The sequence below is a fragment of the Trichosurus vulpecula genome, chromosome 1 (assembly GCF_011100635.1).
Source record: "Trichosurus vulpecula isolate mTriVul1 chromosome 1, mTriVul1.pri, whole genome shotgun sequence".
Taxonomy (NCBI): domain Eukaryota; kingdom Metazoa; phylum Chordata; class Mammalia; order Diprotodontia; family Phalangeridae; genus Trichosurus; species Trichosurus vulpecula.
In genome coordinates, this window is record NC_050573.1 from 27,774,759 (window position 1) to 27,801,345 (window position 26,587).

Below are 26,587 nucleotides of genomic sequence, written 5' to 3' on the forward strand. Positions count from 1 at the left end.
TCTACAATGATGGGGGTGCAGTAGCAAGATGATCCCATGAGGTAAATAATACCCAAGCAAGTTACGATTATTAATAAAGAGAGGTACAAGGCATAGTGGATTGAGAGTCAGAACTGGAGTCAAAAAAACCTGGGTTCAAATCTTGCCTTCAGTACATATCAACCATGTGACCATGAACATTGAACCACTAACAACTACTGTTTTGAGTCCAGTCATCCAACTAGTTATGAATCCATCTGATTACATTAATGTAATTAATGTAATGTAATTAATGTATGTTAATTAATAAATTGATATAATAATTACAAATGTAATTGATGTACATCAATCCATATCTCTCTATCTTCTCCATAAAAAGATTATGACATATTTTATCAAAAGCTTCATTAAAATCTGGGTAAACTGGGTCACAACATTCCCCTCATCTTCTAGTCTAATAAACCTGTCCAAAAAAAAAAAAGAAATGACATTTGTGAGAGGCATAGTCTGTGCTTGAAGAAGCTAGGTTGGTTCATTGTAATCACTGTTTTCTTTTCTAGATGTCACCAACCATCTCTTTAATAATATGTTCTAGGATTTTTCCCAGGAATAGAAGTCAATATACTGGCCTATAGTGTGGCAGACTCTGCTCTCTTTCCTTTTCTGAAAATTAGGACGTTCACCCATCTCCAGTCTTGTGATACCTTTCTCATCTTCCATGATCTTTCAATTATGAAGGGCAAGTCAAAAAGATATTTTCTTATTTGTCTTAAGTATCCACCTGGTGTTAGCTATTTTTGTTCTGTCATTCTAACATCAAGGTCATTCTCTCTGGGAGAGAAAACAGGAGGGAAACAATAATTAAGCAGCTCTACCTCCTCTTCCATCTCATGATTGTCCTATCCACTCCAAGGAAAGGTCTTGTCCTTTCTCTCATCAGTTTTCTTTTGATATAGCGGAAAAGTCTTTTTTGTTGTCCTTAACTTCCCTCATTAGCCTGAGCTCACTTTGATTTCCTGCACTTCCCACATGTTATTTTCACAGGATGATGATACATTCTTCTATTCATCTTCTATTACCTGTCCTTGCCTCCATCTTATGTACATTTCTTTTTAAAATCTAAGTTGGTTGGTGAGCTCCCTGTGCATCCACATTGGTCTCGTCAGACAAATTGCATTTTTTCCTCCTTATCGGAATCGTTTTTCTTTTCATTTTCACAATTCGATTGATTTTTTATTTACTTTTTTAAGATTTGGTGCCTCAGTCTCACCCAGGCTGGAAATGTGGCAGCCACTTGTGGGCCTGATCAAATTGCTGATCAGCATGACATCTTTGACCTGCTTCATTTCCAACCTGGGCTCTCCTTAGGCGGTCTATCGATTCCCTGTTCTTGGGGGCTCACCATCTTGGTGCCAGACTTAGTGAGGACGCCAGATTGGCTTGTACGCCTACTGCAGCTCAGAACTCCCAAGCTCAGCAGATCCATCACCCTCAGCCTCCCCAAGATGCTGAGATCTGACTCAGTGCAACTTCATTCCTAAGCACCTCCCATCCATCCTGACTCCACACCCCCACCCTACCCCAAACACTGCCCCGGCCATTGCTATTTCTACTACTCCGTGATGCCTGTCTCTATATAAATATATAACAAATCTCTTATTTACATTATCTCAATTTACATTTTTCTGAATTGTATACTTCCAGCCCCTAGAGTTATTAAATTTATTTTGTTCCTGCTTTAATCAGTCAATAGGCATTTATTAACACAGGCATTGCGCTAAGCTCTGGGGATACAAAAAGAGGCAAAAGACAAGCCCTACTTTCAAGGAGCTTATCATCTAATGGAGAAGAGAACAACAAACATATATGTACCAACAAGTTATATACACAGGATATATATAGAGAAGACACTAATCATGGGGTCATAGTTGAGACAAAGGAAGCCAAGGGGCTCAATAGCCAAAGCTGTGGAAGGAGAACATTGCAGGCATGGGCGAGAGCGAATGCCTCAGTAAGAGTCACCAATATATAACTGCCAAAAAGCTGTTACAGTCTCAGGCTGCATGAACAGAACCACGTGCCCAGAATAAAGGAAGGTAATAGTCCTACCGTGTGTTGGGCTATCAGACCACATGGCGAGCACTGTGTTCTGTTCTGGATGCCACATTTTAAGAAGGATGTTGACAAATGGGGATATGTCCTAAAGGGTCACTAGGAGATGGTGAAGGGGTCATGAAAGCACGGCAGATGGTGAAACAAAGAAGAATCATAGCTCTAGAACTGGAACAGACCTCACTGGCCAGCTAGCCCAATCTCCCCATTTTACAGATGAGGACATGAAGGCCAGGGAGATTATGACCTAAGATCACAGGTGGTAATTGTGAGTGATGGGATTTGAACCCAAGTTTTCTGACTCCAGAGTTGGTGCTCTTTTCTCTAAACCACATTGCTGTCTTTGCTGTCTTCAAATATGTAAAAACTGTGAAATTAGATTTATTCTGTCCCAGAGGGCAGAATTAGGACCAAAGGATGGGAGTTATAGGGAAGCAAATTTTGGTCAAATGGGGTGACCTCCTTAAAGATTAGCTGTTCAAAAATGGAATATGTTGCCTCATGAGATAAAGATTTCCCCATCAGTGGGTGTGCATAAGCAGAAGTGGGACAATCTCTTATTGGGGATATTGTAGACAGGAATAATGCATCAAGTGAAGGTAGGATTAGGTCACTTTCCATCCCAAAAATGTTATGATTCTAAATAGACTGGATTAGATGTATTTTATATAAATCCAGGGGTAGCTGGAGTGGCTCAGTGGATAGAACATAAGTCCTGGAGTCAGGACCTGAGTTCAAATCCAGCCTCAGATAGCTGTGTGACTCTGGACAAGTCACTTAACCCTGCTTGCCTCAGTTTTCTCAAATGTCAAATGTTCTGGAGAAGGGAATGACCAACCACTCCAGTAACTCTGCTGAGAAATCCCCAAAGGGGGTCACAAAGAGTCAGACACAACTGAAATGAGTAAACAGCAACAAATATTATTCCAGACAACAGAGTAAGTGGATATAACAGGAAGACTGACTTTGCCTCAACCTACAGAAGAGTGACCTAATAATCAGAATGTCCAATGATGGAGGGGCCTGCCCTGTGTCCTTCATAGCCACAGAGGAATTAGGCAGATGTAGGCAAAGGAATTAAGGACAACACCAGCCAAAATCTCCAGGACCATCCTCTTTGACAAGTATAATGCAAATAATTCTGAGATGGCCACAGCAAAATGTATCACAATCCATTTCTATAGTGAGTTTTAGCTTTCTGATTTGGCTTTTTGGTCTCTCTCTTAGTTGGGTTGGTTTCAGGAGAGGAAGGAAGGCTGCTCGTCCAAGGGTCAAGTGGGGAGAGATTGGAGATATAGCTCTTTTCTGGCTTCTTCTGTGTGTGATGGAGGACCTGATGCTCCGGGAGCTAGCCCAGTAACCAGGGGTATTTCTATTTTCACACCCAGGAAGGATGTCTGGACATGACTAAATCTCTCTCTCTCTCTCTCTCTCTCTCTCTCTCTCTCTCTCTCTCTCTCTCTCTCTCTCTCTCTCTCTCCCCCCCTCCCCTTCCCTAGTTCTCTTTCACATGTACGACTCTGACAGTGATGGACGGATCACCTTGGAAGAATATCGAAATGTAAAGTATGCTCCCTACCTTGGCCCTCCCCTTGCCTTTCAGGAGGCCTCTGCACACTGACTCAGATGTCACTCGAATCTGTCTCTGCCTTGGTAGGTGGTAGAGGAACTGCTTTCTGGAAACCCCCACATTGAAAAGGAGTCAGCCAGATCCATCGCTGATGGAGCCATGATGGAGGCTGCCAGTGTCTGTGTGGGACAAATGGTGAGCTTTCTTGGGGCGAGAAGATGGGTGGTCAGCTCAGAGTATCAGCATGTGGCAGGGTTTGGCATTAGGCATGGCTTCCATTTGGGGTTCAGAAAAGGAGGGAAGAAAGGAAGGAAGAAAGCAAAGAAGGAGGGAAGGAAAGGAAAAAAAGTGGGAAAGAAGGAAGGAAGGAAAGAAGGAAGGAAGGAAGGAAGGAAGGAAGGAAGGAAGGAAGGAAGGAAGGAAGGAAGGAAGGAAGGAAATAAGGAAGGCGCTCCTCTTCTAATAGGGGAGATAAAACAGGAGGTTTCATCAGTGGAGGTCTTTAAGCAGGCTCTGTGACTCCTGGTAGACAATGATCAAGGATGATTGAGAAGGGATTCTTGTTCAGGTAAGGGTGGGACTGGGTGGCTTTCGATGTCCCGCCCAACTGTGTGGTTGGTTTTCTTCCCACACTTGAGCAAACACTGTGGGGTGCTCAGAGGGCAGGACAGCAATGGAAATGATGAAGAAAAAGCTGGGACGCTGTGAAAAATACAAAGAGAGAGGCCCCAGACTCCAGTGAGTCAGGCTTTCCAAAGCTCACGGCATATGGCAAAGTGGAGCAAGCTTACCTTTTAAAGCTCTAGCTACAAAAAGACATTAGCTCTGCCAGGCTTCTTTCTTCCTGGGTAATGACTTAGTAAGTGATTTTAAGATGCCTGAGTTTGGGAGGGGCCACAGCTGTGACAGGTGGGGCCATAGTGCATAGAACTGGGCTTGGAATTAGGAAGACTCATCTCCCTGAGTTCAAATCCAGCCTCAGACACTTACTAGCTGTGTGACCCTGGGCTAGTCACTTCAACCTGTTTGCCTCAGTTTCCTCATCTGACAAATAAGCTGGAGAAGGAAATGGCAAACCACTCCAGGAGCTTTGCAAAGAAAACCCCAAATGGGGTCACGAAGAGTCAGACACAACTGAACAAAGGCAGCTGTAATAATGGTAATGATAACAAATAACCACCATTTATAATATGCATTTAGGGTTTGAAAAACGCTTTACAAATACCTCATTTGATCCTCACAACAACCCTGGAAGGCAGGTGCTTTTATTACCCCCTTTTTACAGAAGAGGGAAATGAGGCAGTCAGAAGTTAAGTGACTTACCTAGGGTCACACAGCTAGTTATGTATCTGAGGCTGGATTTGAACTCAGGTCTTCCTGACTTCAGGCCCCATTGTTCTCTCCACTGGGCCACCTAATGGCCTTTAGCTGTATTCCCCCTATATCCATTCTCCTTTAAAAGGGGAGAGATGGAAGGCTCACTGTCAGCCATGGGGCTCACTCTGATCTATGGTGATTTTGTCCTGGGTTCAAGTATCCACCCTAACCACCTGAGTCCTGAAAAACCAGCCAATGAAGACCAACTGTTATCCTTAAGCACCGTAAAAGATGAGATCTTCACATTGGTAGCTTGAGTCACGAAATGTTTGTCCTCATTGTGGCATCCTGAGTGGAGAGGGCCGGTCTTTCAGCTGATGAAAAGCCCGAGTGTGTCTCCTAATTAATTACTGAGACTGGCAGACAGATTGCCAGCTGCAGCAGCATGATCTCAGGCACCAGGACTGTCCCTGGAGATGGAGGCTCGGGGTCATTTTATTTACTTGTCTTTTTCAGGCTGGTCTTTCGGTCCTAAGGGAGGCTTCTGGCTAGGTGGAAATCTGGTACATTCAGCAAATTAAACCAGGCAGCACAGAGGCCCACAGCGCTGGTCACGAGGGCCCGGGATGCCCGGCTCGCTTCCATACTGGGCCAAACTCCCATTTGATTTAATTATACTTCCCCTCCTTAAATTACTCCCAATCCTACTTCAGTTTCAATTGGTGACAGCATTCTTAATTTCCCATAGTAAAATTGTTGGCAGCTTCTGAGCAACATAAAATTCACAGACACATTTTAGTAGCTGCTGAACTGATTCATGTGTGTGTGTGTGTGTGTGTGTGTGTGTGTGTGTGTGTGTGTGTGTGTGTGTGTGTGTGTGTGTGTGTTGATGTTGCCTGTGTGTTTTCCCAATATTGCTCCATCTTCGCTAAGGTCGTCCCTTCCAATGCCTCATCATCATGGCGTGGTGACCCTGGGTACTCGAAAGCTATGCCAGGGAACACAAGCTTTGGCAGCTCGTAGCCAAGCTTGGAAAAGCTTCAAGTGTGGGGCCAGTGATGGACTGTACATCTGGAGATAGGACGGGTCATAGAACCATTAGGCGAATTCAAAACTTACGGAATGGCCAGAGCCAAAGCAGAGCAGGCAGCTAAGTAAGCCAGTGGACAGAGTGCTGGACAGTTACTGGCTGTGTGACCCTAGGGAAGTGGCTTGACTTCTGCCTGCCTCAGTTTCTTTATCTGTAAAATGTGGATAATAATAGCACTTTCCTCCCAGGGTGTTGTAAGGATCAAATGAGGTAATATTTGTAGCGTGCTATGTAAACTTTAAAGCCCTACATAACATGGTAGCTGTTGTTATGGTGGTGGTTATTTAATGGTTAGCTATGATATGGAAGGGCAGAATGCCTCAAACATCTGTCCTTAATCTTACATTCTTCAGCCATCTTCTCAGTGCCCGGGATAAAGACATCGAGAGATAACATGTTTATCAAAACTGCAGACGACACAAAGCAGGAAGGCTCCACTAATGCCTTCTATGACAGTATCCAAAGACATCTTAATGGGCTGGAAATATGGTCCATAATTAAGATGATGAAACCTAAGGGAGAAATATTTGTAAGGTCTTACATTCAGGGCAAAAAAAAAAATCAACTTAAAAATTACAAGATGGAGGCAAACACAGCTGTAAAGCTCCTTTGAAAAAAGATTGGGGACATTTTGATAACTGCAAACCTAGTAGACGCCAGCAGTGTAAGATGGCAGCCTTGGTATCTTGGGTTGATTTAAGAGAGGGATCACATCCAGGACTAGAGGGGTGATAGCCCCATTCAGGGATGACTCAGATCACATGTGGAGGATTGTGTTCATTTTGGGAGCGCCACATTTTAAGGCACCTTGAGAACCTGCAACATATCCAGAAGAGATCAACCAGGACAGTGATGTCCTGCCAAGATCATGTGATCTGAGGTCCTGCTAAAGGAAGAGAACGTGGAGAAGAGAAGACATGGGGGGGAGGAAATGGAAGCCTTCCTCCAGTGTCTGGAGGGCTATTCTAGGGAAGAGACCCCTGAGATTGGAGCCTGGGATAACAGGTGGAAATGACAGAGGTAGATTTAGGTATGATACAAAGGGAAAATTCCTAATGATGAAAGCTGCCCCAGAGTGCAATGGGCTGCCTCGGGAGGCAGTGGGTTCTCCCTCATCGAAGGTCTTCAAGCAAAGGCTGGATGATACATGGGATATGTTGTGAAAATTCCTGCTCGGGTGTAGGAGGCAATGGATGCTCTCTGAGGTCCCTATGAATCTTTTGTCTAAGAACTACTATAGTTGATTTCAGGGAGATTCAACACAAGTTGGCCACAGCAGCTCACAGGGATGGTCCACGAACATAGTTGTAATCTGTCTTGGTAGAGGGATTATCCATCCTGACTGACAGGTTGGCAACAAGCATTTACTATATGCCAGGCACTGTGCTAAGTGCTGGGAACACAAATACAAGCAAAAAGAAAGCCATTCCTGCCCTCAAGGGGCTTACATTCCAGTGGGGAAAACCAACACATAAAAGGAAGCTGATGTGCCAACCAGTCATGGATCCATGAAGTATCTACATGCATCCACATCTGTGTCATGCTCCAAAGAGCTCAGTAAGCACAAACCTACAAAACACAGAAGGCAGATGCTACAGAAAAGGTTTCCATGAGACATACATGTTACCACATGTGTATATACATGTGTGTATGTGCATTTAAATATTTTATGTAAATACAAACACAGTAGGATTTGTGAGACTACGGAATGAGACATAGCTTTTTACCATCTGGGCCTCTCTGACAGACTTCTTCTAGAATAGCATGTTCTGAAAATTAATGGACAGGCTGGCCTTGGAGTCAAGAAGATCTGGGTTCAGATTCCACCTCTGATGCCTACTCAGTTGTGGGATACATGAGAAAGTCAGTGCAACTCTCAGTGCCCTGGGTGACTTTCTAAAGCTAAACTGATGGTCTGCCTCAGTGGAAGTCCTTGCCAGGAGCAATCTCTGCCTCCCTCCCCCACCCAGCAAATGAAATTACAGATCCAGAACCTCTCCTCCCCAATCCTGTCTGTGCATGCACACACATACATGTATATACACACAACTATACACATATACACAAACACGTGTATACAATGCATACATATAAACATGTGTACCTACTTACACACAATAGCAACATATGTGTGACAAGCAACATACATGCAAATGCATTTACATGCACCTATATACAGAACATATACACATGCTCATGTGCACACACAATGTGCCTATGTGTGCACAAATACACACAGACACAAACACATGCATGCACATATATACAAACACATGTGCATATAAACATTGTTACATGCTCATGCACATACACACAAACATATGCATATTTGTTGTTTTAGTCACGTCCTACTCCTTGCGAACCCATTTGGAGTTTTCTTGGCAAAGAGATTAGAGAGGTTTGCCATTTCCTTCTCCAGTTCATTTTATAGATGAGGAAACTGAGGCAAGAAGGGTGAAGTGACTATATGTATGTATATGACATGCATTTACAATTTACAAACATACATCCACACACACACACACACACATACACACACACACACACACACACACACACTCACAAAGGGTTCCTCAGGTTGGTGAAGTCTCTGCTGGCTCACCGTCAGCAGGACCATATTTCCAATTGAAACATTTTCCTCCCCCTTCTCCTCATCAGCTCGTCCCCGGCCAGAGGCCCAGCCTAGTTTCCTTGGAATCTGGTGGTGGGGATTGAACTCTGTGTCCTTTTGGCTGTACCACCCCTTCTGTCCTCAGAGACTCCCAATGTGAAGGACAGGAAGGGCAGACTGGGCTGGCTATGGACAGGCCGGTATTGTTATCCCTGCCTCTCTCCAAGGGCTCTCCCCAGGGTCTGCTCACTTTTGTTTGCTTCATCCCTAGCAACCGGACCAAGTGTACGAGGGAATCACCTTTGATGACTTCCTAAAGGTGGGTGCTATGGGAGGAGAGGAGGCCCACGTTCAGGAAACGCTGGGGCTCCAAGGAAGGGGGTTTGGAATTAGAACCTGTGGCTGTTATTCTGGTCTGTGATTGTTCTCTCTGCCTTCTGGGGTGACTGTGGCTGTGGGTGGGAGATGCCAAAGCCCTGGGGCCCGTGAAGCTGGAACTTCTCCCCATTTCTGGCCTCTGGTGCCATGTCCGACATGGTCAGAGAAGCGGTCACTTGAGAGGCTGAAAGTTCTCAACTCAGAAATGCCCAGTCTGTGCTTTACATGGGCATCCTCTGTCCTCATAGTTGGGATCCAATGGGAGAAAAGGAAGCCAGAAAAGATGTGAAGGGGAGGAGGGGAGGAAGGATAGAGACAGAGAGAAGGAGAGAGACAAGGAGGGAGGAAGGGGGCAAGGGAGAGATAGAGAGAGACAGACAGGAGGAGAGACAAGGAGGGGGAGAAGGAGAGCGAGAGAGAAAGAGAGGGAGAGCAAGAGCAAGAGGGAGCGCAAGAGCGAGAGAGCGAGAGAGAGAGAGAGAGAGAGAGAGAGAGAGAGAGAGAGAGAGAGGTGGAAAGACAAGGAGGGAGGGAGAGTCTAAAGGACAGAATACTTAGAATTCAACTCAACTGAGGTTCTAGCCCCTGTCAGATATTTGGCTTCCATTCACCTTTCCGGGTCTTCACTGTCTTACTCTGTGAAAACAGAATAGTCTTTCCCCCTTCCCAGATGTATTATAAAGACAAGGAAGGCACTCATTATGAAAGTGTTTGCTCAATCTCAAGGAAAGAGGAGCTGCAGGTCATAAATTATTAATCACAGAGTCCTAAGCCTAGAGCCTCAACTCAACACTTAATAACTTGCGTTTAGCTTTGCACTGATAATCTTGAAAAGGGAGGTGGGAGACAAGGGTTGATTAAGCACCTATTACATTCCAAGTCTTTACAAACGTGATCTCATTTGATCCTTACAATAACCCTGGGAGGTGGGTACTATCATTATCATCCCATTTTACAGGTCAGAAAACTGAGATAGGTAAAAGTGAAGTGACTTGCCCAGACTCACACAGCTAGTAAGTGTCTGGGGCCAGATTTGAACTCAGGTCTTCCTAACTCCAGGCCCAGCGCTGTCTCCCCTGTACCACCTAAGACACCTCTAGGCCAGAAAAGCACATGAATGCCACAGCCAAACTAACCTCTATGAAATTACAACAGATTTTGTAACCCCCACTCTCCAATTCATATCTATGGTATAGACATAAGTAATTTTCATTAGTCACTTTTTACCTGCTCAGAGACTTTCAGACCGAGATGAAGGTCAATGCTGCAGGGAAAGAGATCAAAATGTGGACCAGTAGGTAGGAAACCAGCGAGGTTTCCCCGAAGGAGTCTTGGCAACATCCTTCTAAACAGTGATCTCTCATCTCATTCCAGATCTGGCAGGGCATAGACATAGAGACCAAGATGCACGTCCGCTTCCTCAATATGGAGACCATCGCCCTTTGCCATTGACCTCTGCCTCCTCTGCAAGGGGCGAAGATGCCAACAGCACCCTTGGGCAGTTCATCAAGGCTGTTGGTCTCAAAGGAATGTGGGGTTTTTTTTTGCTACTGACCTATGATCAACTTGCTAATGCGCTTCTATTGTTTTCCTATACAGAATGGATGGTGTGAGACTTGACTGACTTTTTATCTCTAATAAATTAGGTTTTGTTAATGAATGCGGCCTTCGTGTCTGTTCACAGAATAATAGGATCTAAGGTTTGGAAGGGTGCTCAGAGGCTACTTAGTCCAACCCAGTTTGGCACGCATCTTTCTCCAAAAAGGCCGTCAGCTCCCATGTAGGCATTAATGTTAACAAGGTGTTGGATAAAGGACTGGTTTTCTTGAATCTGACAAAAAAAAAATGGGGGTCAAGCTCCTTGACCATTAAGAAAACTTTGCATCTCCTTCCAGAAAGCTACAAGCAACCCTCTCCCCGTGGTGGATCCCACAATCCCTTGGGGCTTATACAATCATCTTAGCTAGGTAGCAATGAAGGGAGGCAGCTAGGTGGCTCAGTGGATAGAGTACTGGACCTGGAGTCAGGAAGACCTGAGTTCAGATCCAACCTCAGACACTCATTAGCTATGTGACCCTGGGCAAGTCACTTAATCCTATTTGCCTGGAGAGGTAAATGGCAAACCACTCCAGTATCTTTACCAAGAAAACCCCATATGGGGTTGGGAAGAGTTGGACATGAATGAGAGGCTAGGTCTAGGTTGCTCCCCAGGACACATGTGAACCCAAATATGAGGTTTTCTTTTATGTATCCCTCATAAAATTTACCTTATTCAATTGATCCATGGTGTTCCTAAGGGCTCCTTAATACTCCAACCCTCTTTCCCTTTGGGACTGTACAAATCAGGAGGCCCGCAGGTCTCTCTCTAGCTCTGAGGAAGGCTGAGTGTTACGCTGTCAATGACCCTCCATCTGGCGCCGGCCCCTGGCTTCCTCTAAAGGCCACTTGGTCACAGAGGCCTCTCTTCAAGTCCATGAGCACCCCTGCATTCTGAGGATCTGGCTGAATGCCTGTCTGACCTCTGTTCCTCTTGCCCAGACGCTCCTCATGGGAACCAATGGTAGCTTAATAATACAAAAAGGTTTAGTCTGGGGTACCTCGTTCTAGGGGAGGTGGCTGTCCCTTTCCATGTGGACTTCAGGTGGGTATTTACTAAACCTCCTTTCCCCACTGTGGTGCCCAGGTGATATATTCAATTTATTATTTGTATTTATTTGTTTGTTTATTAAGTGTCTGATATGTGCCAGGCCCTGTGCTATGCACTGGGGATACACTAAGAGGCAAAAGACAGTCCCTGCCCTCAATGAGCTTATAATCTAATGAAAAATGTAGCTCATTTTCCATTCCTCTGGCACTGACTATGCCTTGTGGGCAGGGTGCTGGGCCTGGAGTCAGGAAGACTTCAGTCAAATCCGGCCTCAGACACTTACTACCTACGTGACCCTGGGCAAGTCACTCGACCCTGTTTGCCTCAGTTTCCTCATCTATAAAATGAACTGGAGAAGGAAATGGCAAATCGCTCCTGTATCTTTGCCAAGAAAACCTCAAATGGGGTCATGGAGAGTGAGACACAACTAAAAACAACTCCAGGTACGGGGTTCCCTGTGAGTGGGCCAGTAAGTGAATGGGCATTTCCTCGGCTGTTTCAGCCTTAAGTGTCTTTGCTGAGGTCACAGCTAGAGAATCGATGGCGTAGATGCAACATGGGCCTACAACTCCCGTCCTGTCTCTGGATCACCTTGAACTTGTCCCTTCCTGCTCCCCAGGTCTTGTTTCTGTCTCTATGAAATGAGAGTTGGATTAAATGATCTCTAAGTGGTCTTTCCGCTTTGACCATTGGTGGACGGGTGGACGGTACCTCTGACGTTTTCCTTTACTTCCTCTCTCGTTTCCATGTCTTTCCCACACGCAGCTTGTCTCCCCATCTATCCTTGTGGGCTGGGCAGATGCCAAGCTGTCACCGTTCTGGGCATTCGATCTCTGGCGATCCAGGCCCACCCGGTCCTGGTTCAAGGTGATAGATCACTGCCACAGGCATCACTGTAGAAGCTGGCCCAGGGATGTGTTTCTGCACATGGAGATTGCCAAATTACCTCTGGAGAGGGCGTCAGGAAGCCACACTGGCCCCTGACCATGTGCAGCTGTAGGGAAGAAGATGGCCCGCTCAGTGCAAGGGGTGAGCTTTTGGCACAGGCATCAGGAGACCCGCAACAAATATTAATTGTCTCTTTTATTAGCATTGGTGTTCCTTAGTGTTCCCACCACTGCTGTCAGGTGCCTGTTTCCTTGATGGGATGTTTCTTATCACTAGAACTCAACCATAAACACCTCTCCTCTCAGTGCGATAGAGTCCCTTTGGAGGAGAGCAGTTTTTCTTCAGTTGGGGGAAAAGGGGAGAGAATAAGAATTTATTAAGTACCTACTATGTGCCAGGTGAGAGGACAGCTAGGTGGCCCAGTGGATAGAGTGCCAGACTTGGAGTCAGGAAGACTCATCTTCCCCAGTTCAAATCTGGCCTCAGACCCTTCCTAGCTGTGTGACCCTGGGCAGGTCACTACTCTGTTTGCCTCAGTTTCCTCCTCTGTAAAATGAGCTGGAGAAGGAACAAACCACTCCAGCCAAGAAAACCCCAAATGGGGTCACTAAGAGTTGGACACAACTGAAAAAGGACGAACAAAATTGTTCCAGGAACCGCAGTGAGCGCTTTGCAAATATTATCACACTCGGTCCTAACAACTGTGTAGTTATTATCCACATTTTACAGATGAGGAAACTGAGGCAAACAGAGGGTAAGTGACTTGCCCAAGGTCATGCGGCTAGTATCCGAGACTGGATTTGAACTCAGGTCCTCCTGACTCTAGGCCAGGGCCCTTCTTTATCCATTGGACCGAGTATTGACATAGCAAGGGCTCCAAAGCACTTTACACATGAGATTTCCCTGGGAGGGAAGTGCTATTATTATCATCCCTGTTTTGCAGATGAGGAAACGGAGGCAGAGGTTAAGTGACCCAGGGTCACAGGGGAGGATCTGAACTCAAGCCAGCACTCTAGCGCCTACCCCCTCTGGATGCTTTCCACTGCTCCCTAGTCCCGGGCTTTGCTACATCTCAAAGAAGCTTCTCATTCTAAAGAAACTGCTTTGGTGATTTATTCTAGGGCTTACTCTCAGAAACTTTTTTCTATTGTAGCATCGTTAACAAAATTCAGAAATAAACGATGTTCCAGGCCCTGGAAATGGGACTGGGAGGCCGAGTTCTCACGTGCAACCAGGAGACTGAATGCAGGTAGGAACACCTTTGAGTGTTGAGCAGCGCCTGGAATAACCTTGACTGACTTGGCCTTGTCTCAGGGGACCCAAAGCTGCCAGGAAACTCTGTGACTGCCCCATTCTTGTCTTTATAAAGCCTAGTAGTGTGCTGAAATTCGCACTCAGCACCTTGGGGTTTGCAAAGCACTTTCATCACAACCACCCAGTAGATATTCACATGTTTTTCTTTCCATTTTGCAGATTAAGGAAACTGAGGCTTTGAGGTATTAATTGACTTGTCCATGGTCTTGCAGCCAACAACTTTCTGAGTCGGTAATTCACACACTCAGCAAACACTAACCAATTTACAAAATGTGTGAACCTCTTTTTCACATTTGTCCTTGTCCATCCAGACAAGACGCTCTTGCTGAGTGGCCACCGGGGACCTAGCTCATCTCTGTTACTGCCCATCAGCTTCATTCCTGTCCGTAATTCATAAGGAGAAGCCATATAAACAGAACCAGTAGGATTAGCTGGGGTAGGACGTTTTCCCGGATGGCATCAGCTGCTAAGAAACTCCCATCGCCCCTTGGTCTGTCTCTGAATCCTTTCCGCAAACTACCCTGGCTTCTTCATCACTGCTGGAAGAATTCACTGGAGCACCCCACAGCTCCACACTGATGCTGTATAGTAAGACTACGGCCTGTATCCTCCCCGGTCCACCCTTTTGACGGAGTTACTCTTTCCTGACTTGAGGTTCTCTTTGCTTCCCACTCATTGTTCCCTTCCCATGCTTCATGTGTCTTAAGTCAGTGCATCCTAAAGACATTACTTCTCTTCAGTGGGCCAGTGTTCATTTGCATGGCTAATTAAGGTAAGATTGATTCATCCAGAGTTTTGTCCAAAACAAGATAGGATTTTCAGAATCACCAAATGATCACAGCCCAGGGGGTGTCTTCAAATTGGCCAGAGTAAGTGTTCATTGCCACTGGAACATGTGCTGTGAAATTTTCTTGTGCTTTTTTTTTTTTCCTTTCCTCCTGGTGAGTTATTTGTATGGAATTCTGTTTCTGATCATTTGGATGACTTGGGAAATCATTAGAGTTGCCTATTAGTTCGTGGCAAATTGGCTACCAAAAAAGGGAAGGTTAATTTTGGTGGGGGTTCCCCATGGTCTAGTTGTGTGCTGTGTTTTGATTAATAAATAAGCTATAGGTCATCACTCCAGGTACTGCTTTCAGAAAGGCTTCGACCATCTGTTGGCCAGTCTGTGCAGTCTGGGCTAAAAAGACGCTTCTGAAATGGATTTCGTTAACTACTCTGTCCCTCTTTGTGCTTCATTAGCTGAAAGGTCCTGATGAGCATGGGGGAATGTTGGATTTATAGCACAGAAACTGAGGCTAGCGGGATGATCAAATCCAGCCCCTGCCCAGGGAACAGAACTGAAAGATGGCAGATGTTATGCTCGTTCTGAAACACACATCAAGCCAAAAGACAGACCTGACATTTGCTTTTTACTCATTTCCTATCTAATATACACAGGGCACCGAGTCACCGTCACTAAAAGGAAATAGACAAAAGAAAGCATTAGATTAAATGTCAGAAGGAACCTGAGCAATCCTTTCAGAGCTCACCAGTGAAGAAGGCAGTGGGCAAATAATTAGGTGTAGACATGGGTTAGGTTCCCCATATGGTGGCTGCCTGGTTGAGGTCACACCTCTACCCTCTGGCCCCCTCCACTCTTTTTCCCCTTATCTGCTTAGAGGTTGTTGAAAACAATAAGTGCATTTCTATACCTCTAGAGGAGGAAGCACGATGTAGTAAGCATTGGATTTTTGAGTCTGAAAGAGTCGGGTTCAAATCCTACCGCTGAAAGAGTGAAGGAAGGCAGCCCAGCAGTACCAGGTTTCCAACTCTATTATAAAGCAGTTACCATCAAAACAACATGGTGCTGTTAAGTGATCAATCTATACAATAGATTAGGTACAAAATATACAGCAGTAAATCGCCACAGTAACCTAGAGTTGGAGCAACACAAAGTTCCAAACGATTTGGGGCAAGGACTCCCTATTTGACAAAAACTACAAAGCAGTCTGGCAGAAATAAGGCATGGACTAACACCTCCCACTACATACCAAGATGAAGTCAAAATGGATTCTTGATGTAGACATAATGGGTCATATAATAAGCAAATTAGGGGAGCATGGGAAAAAAATTACCTCTGGATAAGGCAAGAGTTTATGACTAAATGAGATAGAGAGGATCAGGAGAGGTAAGAGGAATAATTTTGATTACATTAAATTAAATGAGTTTTGCATAAACAAAAGGAGACACAGGAAACTAGGAAAAAATTTTACACCAAGTTTTTCTAATAAAGGTCTTATTTCTCCAATGTCTAGGGAACTGAGCCAAATTTATAAAGAACAGAAGCCATTCCCCGACTAATAAATGGTCAAAAGATATGAACCGGCAGTTTTCAGAAGAAATCAAAGGTATCTAGTCATGTAAAAAATGCTCTAAATCACTATTGATTAGAGAAATGCAAATTAAAACAACTCTGAAGGTACCACCTCACACCTATCAGATTGGCTAACATGACAAGACAGGAAAAATGACAAATGCTGGAGGGGATGTGGAAAAATAGGGACACTAACACATTGTTGGTGGAGTTGAGAACTGGTCCAACCATTCTGGAGAACAATTTGAACTATACCCAAAGGCCTATGAAACTGTGCATATCCTTTGACCCAGCAATATCACTACTACCGGGTCTGCACCCCAAAGAGATCACAGAAAAAGAAAAAGAACCCATATATACAAAAATGTTTATGGCAGTTCTTTTTGTGGTGGCAAAGAATTGGAAACTGAAGGGAATTAGGGAGTGGCTGAACAAGCTGTGGTGTATGATTGTGATGGAATCTATATGCTATAAGAAATGACGAGCAGGCAGATTTCAGAAAAACCTAAGAAGACTTTATATAAACTGATCCAAAGCGAAGTCAGCAGAATCAGAACACTGTATACAGTAACAACAGCATTGGGACAATAATCAACGGTGAGAGACTTAACTGCTCTGATCGAGACAATGATCCACGACAATTCCTAAGAACTCAAGATGACACAATGTTATCCAGAGGGAGAACTGATGAGCTGAGTACAGACTGAAGCACATTCTTTTTCACTTTTTCTTGGCAACATGGCTAATATGGAAACATTTTGCATGACTTCACATGCATAACTAATAACATATTGTTTGCCTTCTCAATGCAATGGGTGGGGTAGGAGCTGGAGGGAGAGAGGGAATTTGGAACTGAAAATGAAAATTTAAAAAACAAACAAATCCTACCACTGATATTTGCTAGCTGTGTGACCCTGGGCAAGTCACTTAATCTCTCAAATCAGTTTCCTCTTCTGTAATAATACCTATAGTATCTACTTCACAGGGCTGTGAGGCTCAAATGAGATAATGTAGGTAAAAAATTATAAACCTTAAAGCATTGTATAAATCATTATTATTATTGTTGGTAGAAGTAGTGGTGGTAGGAGTAGTAGTAGCAGTGGCGGTAATAGTGGTGGTAGTAGTAGTAGTATGTTTGCCACATTTACTGGAGGCAACCAGCAAAGGAGTCCAACAATTTGAAACAAATAAATTAATTTGCTGTGTTTACCAAAGGAGGACATATAAGGGGAGACTGGAGAGGGAAACCTGATAGGAGGAACTCAGGGGTAACAGTCTACAGGAGCTTTAGAACATAAATTATAAATAAAGGGACTGATGTTATAATGACAGTGACTTCCAGTCTGGGCTATTTGCTGCCCTTTAAGAATGACTGCTAGCCTTGAACAAAACACTTCTTTTTCTCTGGCCCAGTTGGGATTCAGAAGATGCTTTTATTCCTTCATAATGGGAAGACAGGTCTGCTTCTGACTTGACCCTTCTTTCAGCAGCTGAATCAATCCTTACCTGCTCTACAGTTAATAAGGGTGAATGTGAACCCCCCAGTCCCCCCTGCAGTGCTGGGAACAGCACAATGTGACTTAACTAGGCTTTCGGGGAGTTAAAAATACAAGTTGCTTTGGCAAGGGTTTTGCAAAACACTTGCCTCCCAGGCTGTCCTCCCACTCAGTGACCTTGGTAAGGAGAGAACAGTCAAGTGGGAGGGAATTAGCATCTCTCTGGTAGCTTTCCCAAGCATCAATCCCACCTTTCTCTCCTTGGTTCCAAACAAGCTGGTTTAAGAACCTGATCGAGAGATGCTGGCCCAGGTGCGGAGTCAGACCAGATGAGCTGCGGGAGGCTCGCTGCTGGAAGGTGGGGCCCGAGCTGTGCGTGTTAGCTTAAGCAAGGCAGCAGCAGGGATGAAATGGACTCTTGACAAGACGTCTATCAGGGTGACAGAGAGAGCTGGGCAGAAGGAAACACACGCTGTTGGGGAGTGTGGGTGATGTGGGCTGGAGTAGCAGCTCTCAGCCTTACTGGCCGGGTGACCTTGGGCAATTCCCCTGGCCTCAGGTTCACTAGTAAAGATGGATGGATGTAGTGGAAATAAGTACTTCTAGTACATTTGAGTCAGGGGACCCAAGTCTAAACCCTGGCTGTCATTTGATAAGCTGTTGGACCTGGGGCAAGTCAATTTGTTTCTGAGCCTCAGTTTCTTCATCTGTAAAATCAGTGGTGCCTCCTGAGAGCATGTGAACCGAGGGGAGCTGCAGCAGACGGCATGGGGTCTGGGCTTCCAGCTCCTACAGAATGCCTTTCTGGCACAGGGCAAGGGTACCAAGGATGTGCAGGACTGATCCTGTCACGGTGAGTCTTTGCTTCTAAAGCAAAAAAGTTCCCTGTTGGCGACAAATGAGAGCAGGGGTCATTGAGACTATCTGAACAGTTGCTCTTGGAAAGAGTAAATAAGAGAAGGCAAGACCGCCAAACAGCCACTGTCCCAAGTGTCATGAGAGAGACTTGGCCACCTCGAGCTCCAAACAGGGCCCTGTGTAGAGAGCGCCAGCAGTCCTAGAGCAGAAGCAGGGTCACCCTCTGGCCTCTAGCATAGTGTGGTCCACAAGGCAGCCTGCCATGGGGCTGGCTTTTCCAGGCTGAGGCCCTTCATCTGCCCCTCTCTGGCTATGGTGAAGCTCCAGACGCATGCCTGGGCCCTGACGGCTATGACAATGAAGTAACCCAGATGACTGTGGGGTCAGCTGAGAAGATGGCTCATCGGACCAGCTGAAAAGCCTCCAGCCCCAACAACTGAGGCATGGTTTTTAATCTGTTAACACAAGAAATGGCTTCCTTGACCTATAGCCTCCAAAACATGTGCCAAAGGGACAGCCTTGGAAGCGTCTTAGGTTTTACCTTCCAGAAACGGAAAGATTTTCCATCCCAAGTAATACCTGATTCTCCTGTCAGTCAGGTGATCTTCTGAAAGTAGTTTAGGTTCACAGGACTTATTTGTGAAAGGAACCATGGAGACAGTAGGATCACAGAGCTACAAAGGACCTTAGAGGTCACTCCAAATGCTTCATTTTACAGAGAAACAAACTGAAGCTCAGAGGAGTCGAGTGATTTACCCAAGGTCACAAAGGTAGTAAATGGCAGGTGCAGGACCCAAACCCAGCTGTTCTGACCCCAAGGTCAGGGGCCTTTCCACTCTATTAAAAAACAAACAAAAAACCCCTTCTATAACCTATGTCCCATTAGCCCTGATAAATCTTCCCTTGGAGGGTGCCTATGTTTATAGCCTTCTATAACTAAATACTGCATGTGGCATAATCCTTCCATTACGAGCTGAAGGCTAACCATGAAAAATTAAGTTTTAATGAGCAAAACTGCTTGAGGTTTTTAGTAGCCAGAATCTGAAAGAACTGAGCTCATCAGGATGAAGATTTATAGACTAAGGCTAAACACGAGAAACCAGGGGCAATGGCTGCCAACCCTTAGGTTTCCGAAGTTTACCGAAGGTGAATAAAAGGTATGAGGGGAGGAAGGCCTGAAGATGAGGGAGGAAAGGGAAGCCAGGATTTCCAAAGCAGCTGGGCAAATGCTGAATTATGTGTAGAGGAGGGGATCCAAGGATCATCAGCAAAGAACAGAGTGGCTTCCTCCCTGCTGGTAAAGTTGATGACTGAAAACCCTGGCAGAGGTCAGGTGTTGGAAACACAATTTGGGCCTGACTAGGCTATTCATCTAGGACTTCATCTCAAAGCCAGTGGTGCCTAACTGCCATAGATTTTTATTAAGTGGAAGCTGTGTCACTGGTAGAAAATTGTATCCTTTCAAGCCGTATTTGGTTATTAAGAGTACTATCACTGGTAGAGGGGTAATGCTGTCTTGGATCTCTAGGGTTCATTTTTAATTTTTAGTGAAACTCTTCTCTAACCCCTGATTTAATACAAATTCTGCCTAATTTCATTCGAGCCAGTGACTGCCTTACTCATCTGTGTAGCTAAGAAGCCTGATGAAATGCAGAATGCCACAGGGAGCTGGCTTTTTGAAAACAGACACTCTCTTTGGCCCAAAGGTCCATTGGCAGTTCTCATAATGACAATGCATGGCAGAAGTCAAATGTTATTAAAGGAAGGTCAGATGGGGGTCAAACCAACCCATGACCAACACAGTTAATACTTCTCCAACACCCCAACATTTCAGGTGGCTGATGTTACACTGGGGGAATCTTTGGGTACACAGTAAACTCAGAGTGATCTTCAAAGTGCTGTTCCAGAAAAAAAACAAAGTTGCTTCCTGGAGGGGAAGGGGGCTCCAGCACTCAGCTGAGGCCTCTCTCCCTCCCTGTCTATCTGTCTCTCCTTCTCCCATTCTGTCTGTCTGTCTGTCTGTCTGTCTCTATCTGAAAAACTAAAAGGTCTTCATGGGACAGAACTGATTGTTTTCAGGATGAAAACTATCCTGAATGTATAGAACCTCTCACAAGACAGGAAACCCAGGACCTTACTTGGCCAAAACAGAAAAGTTATCCTATTCTATTGTATAATCGTTTATCTTATGAAGAAAAATTAATCTAAAGCATGAAACAGTTTAGTTGCAGATTTAGTGTTTTTAAAAGGTCCTCACATTGATATATTCTTTATTCTGAATAAAACTGAGCCAATCCTCAGGAGCCAATGTCTCCAGAGCTGCTGGCTTATGCTGGAGGACATAATACAGAGGGCTAAAGTAATGGATGCTCTGGAACAGATCCAGAGCTCAGTGTATCAATTATTCTTTTCCAGGGTCCAGTGTTCTTTCTCGTAGGGCCCACAGACGCCTCTAGCTTGAGTTCTCCCAGCACCTCAGTGACCTTTTATTCTGGAGTCCTAATGCCCCTGCTGGGGCCTAACCTGGCCCAAGTGAGGCCAGGGCTGAAAAGCTCTTCTCTTGCCCCCCACTCCTGTCCTCTGATAACCATTCACTGCCAAGGTGCCAGTGGGGTTGGTTGGCATGGGGCAGCGGCTCTAAGGGGTTCCTGCCCTCTCTGTTCCCAACGAAGAGATCATTCCTTAAATGTTGTCATAAGGGACAGCTAGGCCAATGTTATAGTTGTAACCAGCCACTTCATCATAGGACGAGCGGCAAATTGGAAGAACACTTTCAAGGGCCAGCTGGTCCATGGAAAACTCATAAGCATAGATGATTCCTCGATGCCTGGAGAAAGCATAAAAAAGACGGGAGGGAAAAATGCATTACTACCAAGAAAGATAAAAGTGATTACAACCATAAGATTAAAAAGGGACATTATTAGTAACAAAAGTAAATAATTAGAGATAGGATTGCACCCAGTGTTATTCATCTGACATCCAGGTCTCCGAGTATTAAAGGTGGATGGAAATACAAGGCTTCCTTTGCCTCCAGTCTACGCTGCTTTAGTACATCCCCTTTAGGCACCTGTAACATGATGAGTATTTGTGTCTATGTCATTATGAACTGATGAGTGAAGGCAGAGAACACAGGCCAAGAGATTAATTAATTGGATAAAAACTTTAAAACAGAGTATTTTCTCTCTATTTGTAATTTGAGGATCTCACTGTCAAATTCCATTTGTCTTCCATTTCTATTGTTCCATTCTGGTACCTGGATTTACAGGCAGGCTCCAGTCCCCCAGTGACTTCCTTGAGGTCACTTCCACATGGATGTTCCCTAACAAGTAAAAATTCTTTGGGTACAAAAGCTAAGCCTTGGCGTGAAACAGCTAGTAAGTGGCAAAGTCTAGATATGAACTCCGATGTCTTGAGTCTAAAACCAGTGATCTTTCCACTAGACCACAATGGCTCCCAAACTTTTTTTACTACCGCCCCCCCCCACCCAAATTCAAGCTCGCCAGCAAGCCCTACTACCCAGGCCAGGCTGGCCAACTGACCTTCGGTGAGCAGTCAAGTCATCGTCCAGAATGCTGGCTCCCCGGGGGCTCTTCTCATCAGGGATGTTGGCTGTAATGAGGCTATGAGTATTAAACCAGATGTGACGCACAGGGTGTCTGGAATAGCAAGGTGGGAAGACAACTCTTAGACAGACACATTCCACTAAAATCGAGACAATCTCACACCTTATCATTTATCCAGCACTATCATAGCATCACACAACCAGAGAGCTTGCCTCATTCAACACCCATTTTACAAATGAGAGAAAATTGAAGCTGATGAAGGCTAAGCAACTGACCTAAATTCATACAATGTGTGTGTGTGTGCGCATGCACGTGATGTGTGTGTGCGTGTGTGAGTGTGTGTGTGGTGTATGACACCGTTGGCCCAGTATGGCTCAGGAGCTCTCTTAATGGCACTAGTTTATTGGTCAAAGCTGGGGTAACCAGCTACTTCAAATAGCGGTCGATCACTCTGGAAAGTAAACAGTAGAATTAAGGAAATACGGTCACTAGATTTCCATCGCACTCCTAGGATTCTCTGCAAGCTGGGATATGTCCCTTCCCTTTCTCAGGTCTCAGACTCCTCATCTATAAAATAAATGTGGAATTGGACTAAGCAGATCTATAAAGCTCCTCTTTGATCTAAATCTATGGTCCTGGTTTGTCAAGGCTGACAATTTAGGCAGCGTCTAGCACCATCTGGTGGAAGATCTGTGCACTGCATAAGAAACACCCCCAAACAGTAAAGCCCGAAGGTGAGTTTCTTTTGAAAGGTAGGGAGAATGCCAGAGCTAGGAAACACTGGAGCATAGCCCTGGCCTATTCTACCCAGGGCTGCAGCCACTGCCTCCTCTCACTGCTGTATCCGTGTGAGGTTCGAACCGCTGTGCAGGTGGGTGCCGAGGCCATCTTTTGGCTTTCAGTGACAATAGAAAACACTGGCTTGTATTTCACCTTTTTGAAGCGCCCTGCGAGGCACATTAACACCTAAGCCAAAGTGGAATTCCACAGTGATTGCATTTTGCCTGTGTAGCAATAAAAGTGATGGGTCTTTCAACTTCAAACTATTAATTTCACCAATGCTCCAAAAGACTGCTGAAAACCTTAGAAGCACCCTGCCCAGGCAGGCCCAACAGAACACTCTGGGAAGGCACGGGCATTTTTTACGAGTAGGAATTTTTTTTCTGCTCTTACTACTCCCTTAATAATTTACTACACATCCACCACTGTGAATGTGCTTAAATCCTTGAAATGATTTCGCCTCCCAGTGTGGATGACTACTCAGGATATGAGTAAGCACTTGGACTCAAGTTTATAGTGGAAGCTTCAAATCCCAACTTTCTCCTAGTTTGCTGGCAAAGGAAATGATTTTTAGGTCTGACAAACACTTTCAGTGAGAATTCTCCAAACAATCTTTTAGTCATTGGTTTCTGAACAAAATTCTCCAGAATCAATAGAAGATCCCACATACTCAGGCAATTATAAACTCTATCTGAAGACACTATGGGTCCATACCGATCTAGCAGGACTTCCACTGGCATCAAGAGGCAGTGTGGCATAGTGGGTAAAGTTGGCCTCCAAACCAGGAAGACCCGAATTTAAATCCCGCCTCTGATGCCCACTTTCTGAGTGACACTGGGCACTGAAGAACCCTCTCTGTTTTCTGTCTCTAAGACCTTAAGACTCATGTATCCTGGTCCTTGGTCACTGAAATCACGGACAGAGATCACAGCTGGAGATGACCATCCATGCTCTCCTGCCCACTGCACGGTGACACATGAAGGCTGGTCAGCAATCCCAAATGCCCTCAGTAAGAGGCCTTGTTCTCAGAACAAGCTGAGGACATCGGAGATAAAGGCTTCTGTTTTCTACCTCATTTAAGATGAATCCTAAAAGAATGAGGACATTTTTACTAACTTGGAACTGGTGGTATTTGAGGAAAAGGGATCAAAATTTTATGTGTGTTATACAGAGGAGCCACAGAGAAACATTCTTAGCTCATTTGCCTGTAATGACCTGGGGTTATAAAATCACCTAAAGAAATGAAATTACCTGGCGTGCATTTCCCATAGCTTGTTGCCCATCCGCTGGTCCCAGACGCAAACCAGGCCTTCCTCGCCTCCACTGACAATTTTCCAGTCATCCATCTGAACAGCAGAGACTCCTAATTGGTGAGCATAGAGTGAACACAAGGCTGTACTGCTGCGTAGATCATACACCCTCACCCTGAGTAACGAGAGATGATAAACACAGGAAATACAGGATGATAAATGCAGGATAAACACATTTTGCTGCTTTAGATTTTAAAAAATATAGAATTACATCATTTATAGACACTTAGAGAAAGAAGATAAAAGAATTCTGCATAAACATGAGCAGTGTGGCTTACGATGTTGGCATGTGGTTGTGTTCATGTATCTCCCCCTCTGCCTCCACCCAAAAATGTTTAATTAATCAAATGACTCAAAACCCAATCTCAACAGTGTAGTCTAAGGTATAAAAAGCACTTGGAGCAAGAGCTGGAGAAGCTTCCTTCCTTCCTTCCCATCATTTGTGACATGGACCAGCTCCTTCCCAGGACCCAGTTTCTTTACCAGCTAATTGGGGATTAGCAGCACCTGTCCCCACTGTGGGCTTGGTTTAGATGGTGACACATGAATAACTAACCTAAGTTCAAAAAGCCAGTTTACAAGCTAATTATCCACGAAAACTGCACGAAGGCAATAACGCTGTTGGTAGGACAATATTTTGTCAAACAGTTCGACTCTACTATTTAGTGTGTCATGAGTAGAAAATGAAGTACTTTTCATAATTCCATTTCTAATCTCAAAGAGTTCCTGCTGCAGAAGTGCATGGCCAACTGACTGAAGTTAATGCAAATGAAGCTTTCCACTAATAAAGAGAAACAGAGTGGGGCCCCAGACGCCATGAGAAGTGGGAAGGCGTCATCATCTCAAGCACACACAAAAAAGTACACAGAAGAAAACAAAAAGAAGTTCCAAAAGGACCACAAGCAAAGTTATTTTGTTAAAGTGTTTATCGCTTTTTCTTTAAAAATGGCATGCCTTAGTTTCTCGTTTCCTGTACCATGTCCTCTGCGTGTTTGTTGACAACTACCTTCATAAGAAGAAGGCATGAGGAAACTGAGGCTGACACATGAGCAGTGGCCCTCCAGGCCTCCTAAGGGCTTGTTCACTGCTCCATCCACCCCACCATCACAGCTCTCACACGACCTAAGAGGACAAACCTGGGGGGCGGACTTTGCCCCCTCTTTAGAGAAGCTCCTAAATGACTAAGCCACAATTTACCTGTAGTTGCACTTTAAGAAAACAGAAAGCTCTAGACTAGAGGCTGCTATGGTGGAAAGGAGAGAGCGGGGGCATTTGAAGTCAGAAGACCCCGGCTCAAGTCTGACTCTGCTGCTCATCAGCTGTGTGACCCTGTTTAGATAAACCAACTCATTCCTCTGTGCTGTGGCTTCTTAGTCACTAAGATGGGGACAATAAAACCTATATCACCTTCTCAGAATCACAGCATCTATGGGTTAGACAGATTTATTGTGAGGAGCAAGAGCTGTCTGCAAACTCCAAAGCAGCAATTCAGCACCGCCACATGATGCTACCAAACGATACGCTTTCTAGGGAGGGGCAAGGGGGTAGCAAGCTAAAGGGTCAGCTCTTGACCAGGATTGTTTGGGGAAGAACAAAATTTCCTCTGTGCCATCCACAGGGATAGCTGGTCTGACCCAAGAGTTGCTCTAAAATCTCATAACAGAAAAGGAAGAAATGTGCAGCACAGAGTCCTCTGGAGTGTGTTGTGGGTGAACAAAGGTCTAGCTGCCTTAGTGCCTCCCACAAAGGGCTACTCTGCTGGATAGCGAGGTTCCCTAATTTAGCTCTGGCTGTTAGGAAGACAAAGGCAAACGTGAATCTGCCCACAAGTTCAGAGTGTGCCATCTGTTTTTCATTTGGAAAGCAGTATGGATAACTCCAAACAAAATAAACAAATAAACCAAAAGATACCATTATTGGGTTGTAAATGAATAAGAACAAGGGAAGGCCCCCCAAGTTCCCAGGGAAATAAGTTGTTTGGAAAGGAAAACATTTCTGGAGGGCACCCTACAAGGCAAAGTTGCAGCTTCCTTCCTATGGGCAGTACTGAGGGCATGGGCTGGCTTGTGTTAACTCAGTCAACTAGATATTAATCTCAGATGAACACAATCATCAGCTTCAAACCTGGGACAACTAGGTAAAGCTTATACTTCAGCACTAAATCAATCCCCTCCACAGACTGAGACCCAGGTAACATAGCCAATGGGCACACAAATATGCCAAAAAGCACAGCGTCCAGAGGCAAAAAAGAAGCTGGGGTAGATATCATAAACACATATCTAGCTTGTATTTCATCAATGTAGTCTGCTGAAAAGGAA

General features: G+C 44.9%; 2 protein-coding genes across 4 annotated transcripts in view; one reads left to right on the plus strand and one right to left on the minus strand.

Annotated features, from left to right (window-relative positions):
• Positions 1-10,717, plus strand: part of TESC (tescalcin) — a 63,493-nt gene extending 52,776 nt beyond the window's left edge. The window contains exons 6-9 of one of the 3 annotated variants that reach the window (XM_036740947.1): positions 3,591-3,652; positions 3,749-3,856; positions 8,951-8,998; positions 10,432-10,717. In XM_036740947.1, the coding sequence (XP_036596842.1) occupies positions 3,591-3,652; positions 3,749-3,856; positions 8,951-8,998; positions 10,432-10,509 (296 nt within the window). In that variant the 3' untranslated portion in view covers positions 10,510-10,717. Of the gene's footprint in view, positions 1-3,590; positions 3,653-3,748; positions 3,857-5,494; positions 5,657-8,950; positions 8,999-10,431 lie in introns of those variants that run through there. The other 2 variants (XM_036740948.1, XM_036740949.1) reach the window with 2 other exon arrangements.
• Positions 10,718-16,755: 6,038 nt separating this feature from the next.
• FBXW8 (F-box and WD repeat domain containing 8) overlaps positions 16,756-26,587 on the minus strand; it is a 119,532-nt gene continuing 109,700 nt past the window's right edge. Inside the window, exons 9-11 of the mRNA XM_036767638.1 lie at positions 24,211-24,384; positions 22,156-22,272; positions 16,756-21,443 (exon numbers count right to left, since the gene is read on the minus strand). Coding sequence (XP_036623533.1) covers positions 21,299-21,443; positions 22,156-22,272; positions 24,211-24,384 — 436 coding nt within the window. The 3' untranslated portion in view covers positions 16,756-21,298. The remainder of the gene's footprint in view (positions 21,444-22,155; positions 22,273-24,210; positions 24,385-26,587) is intronic.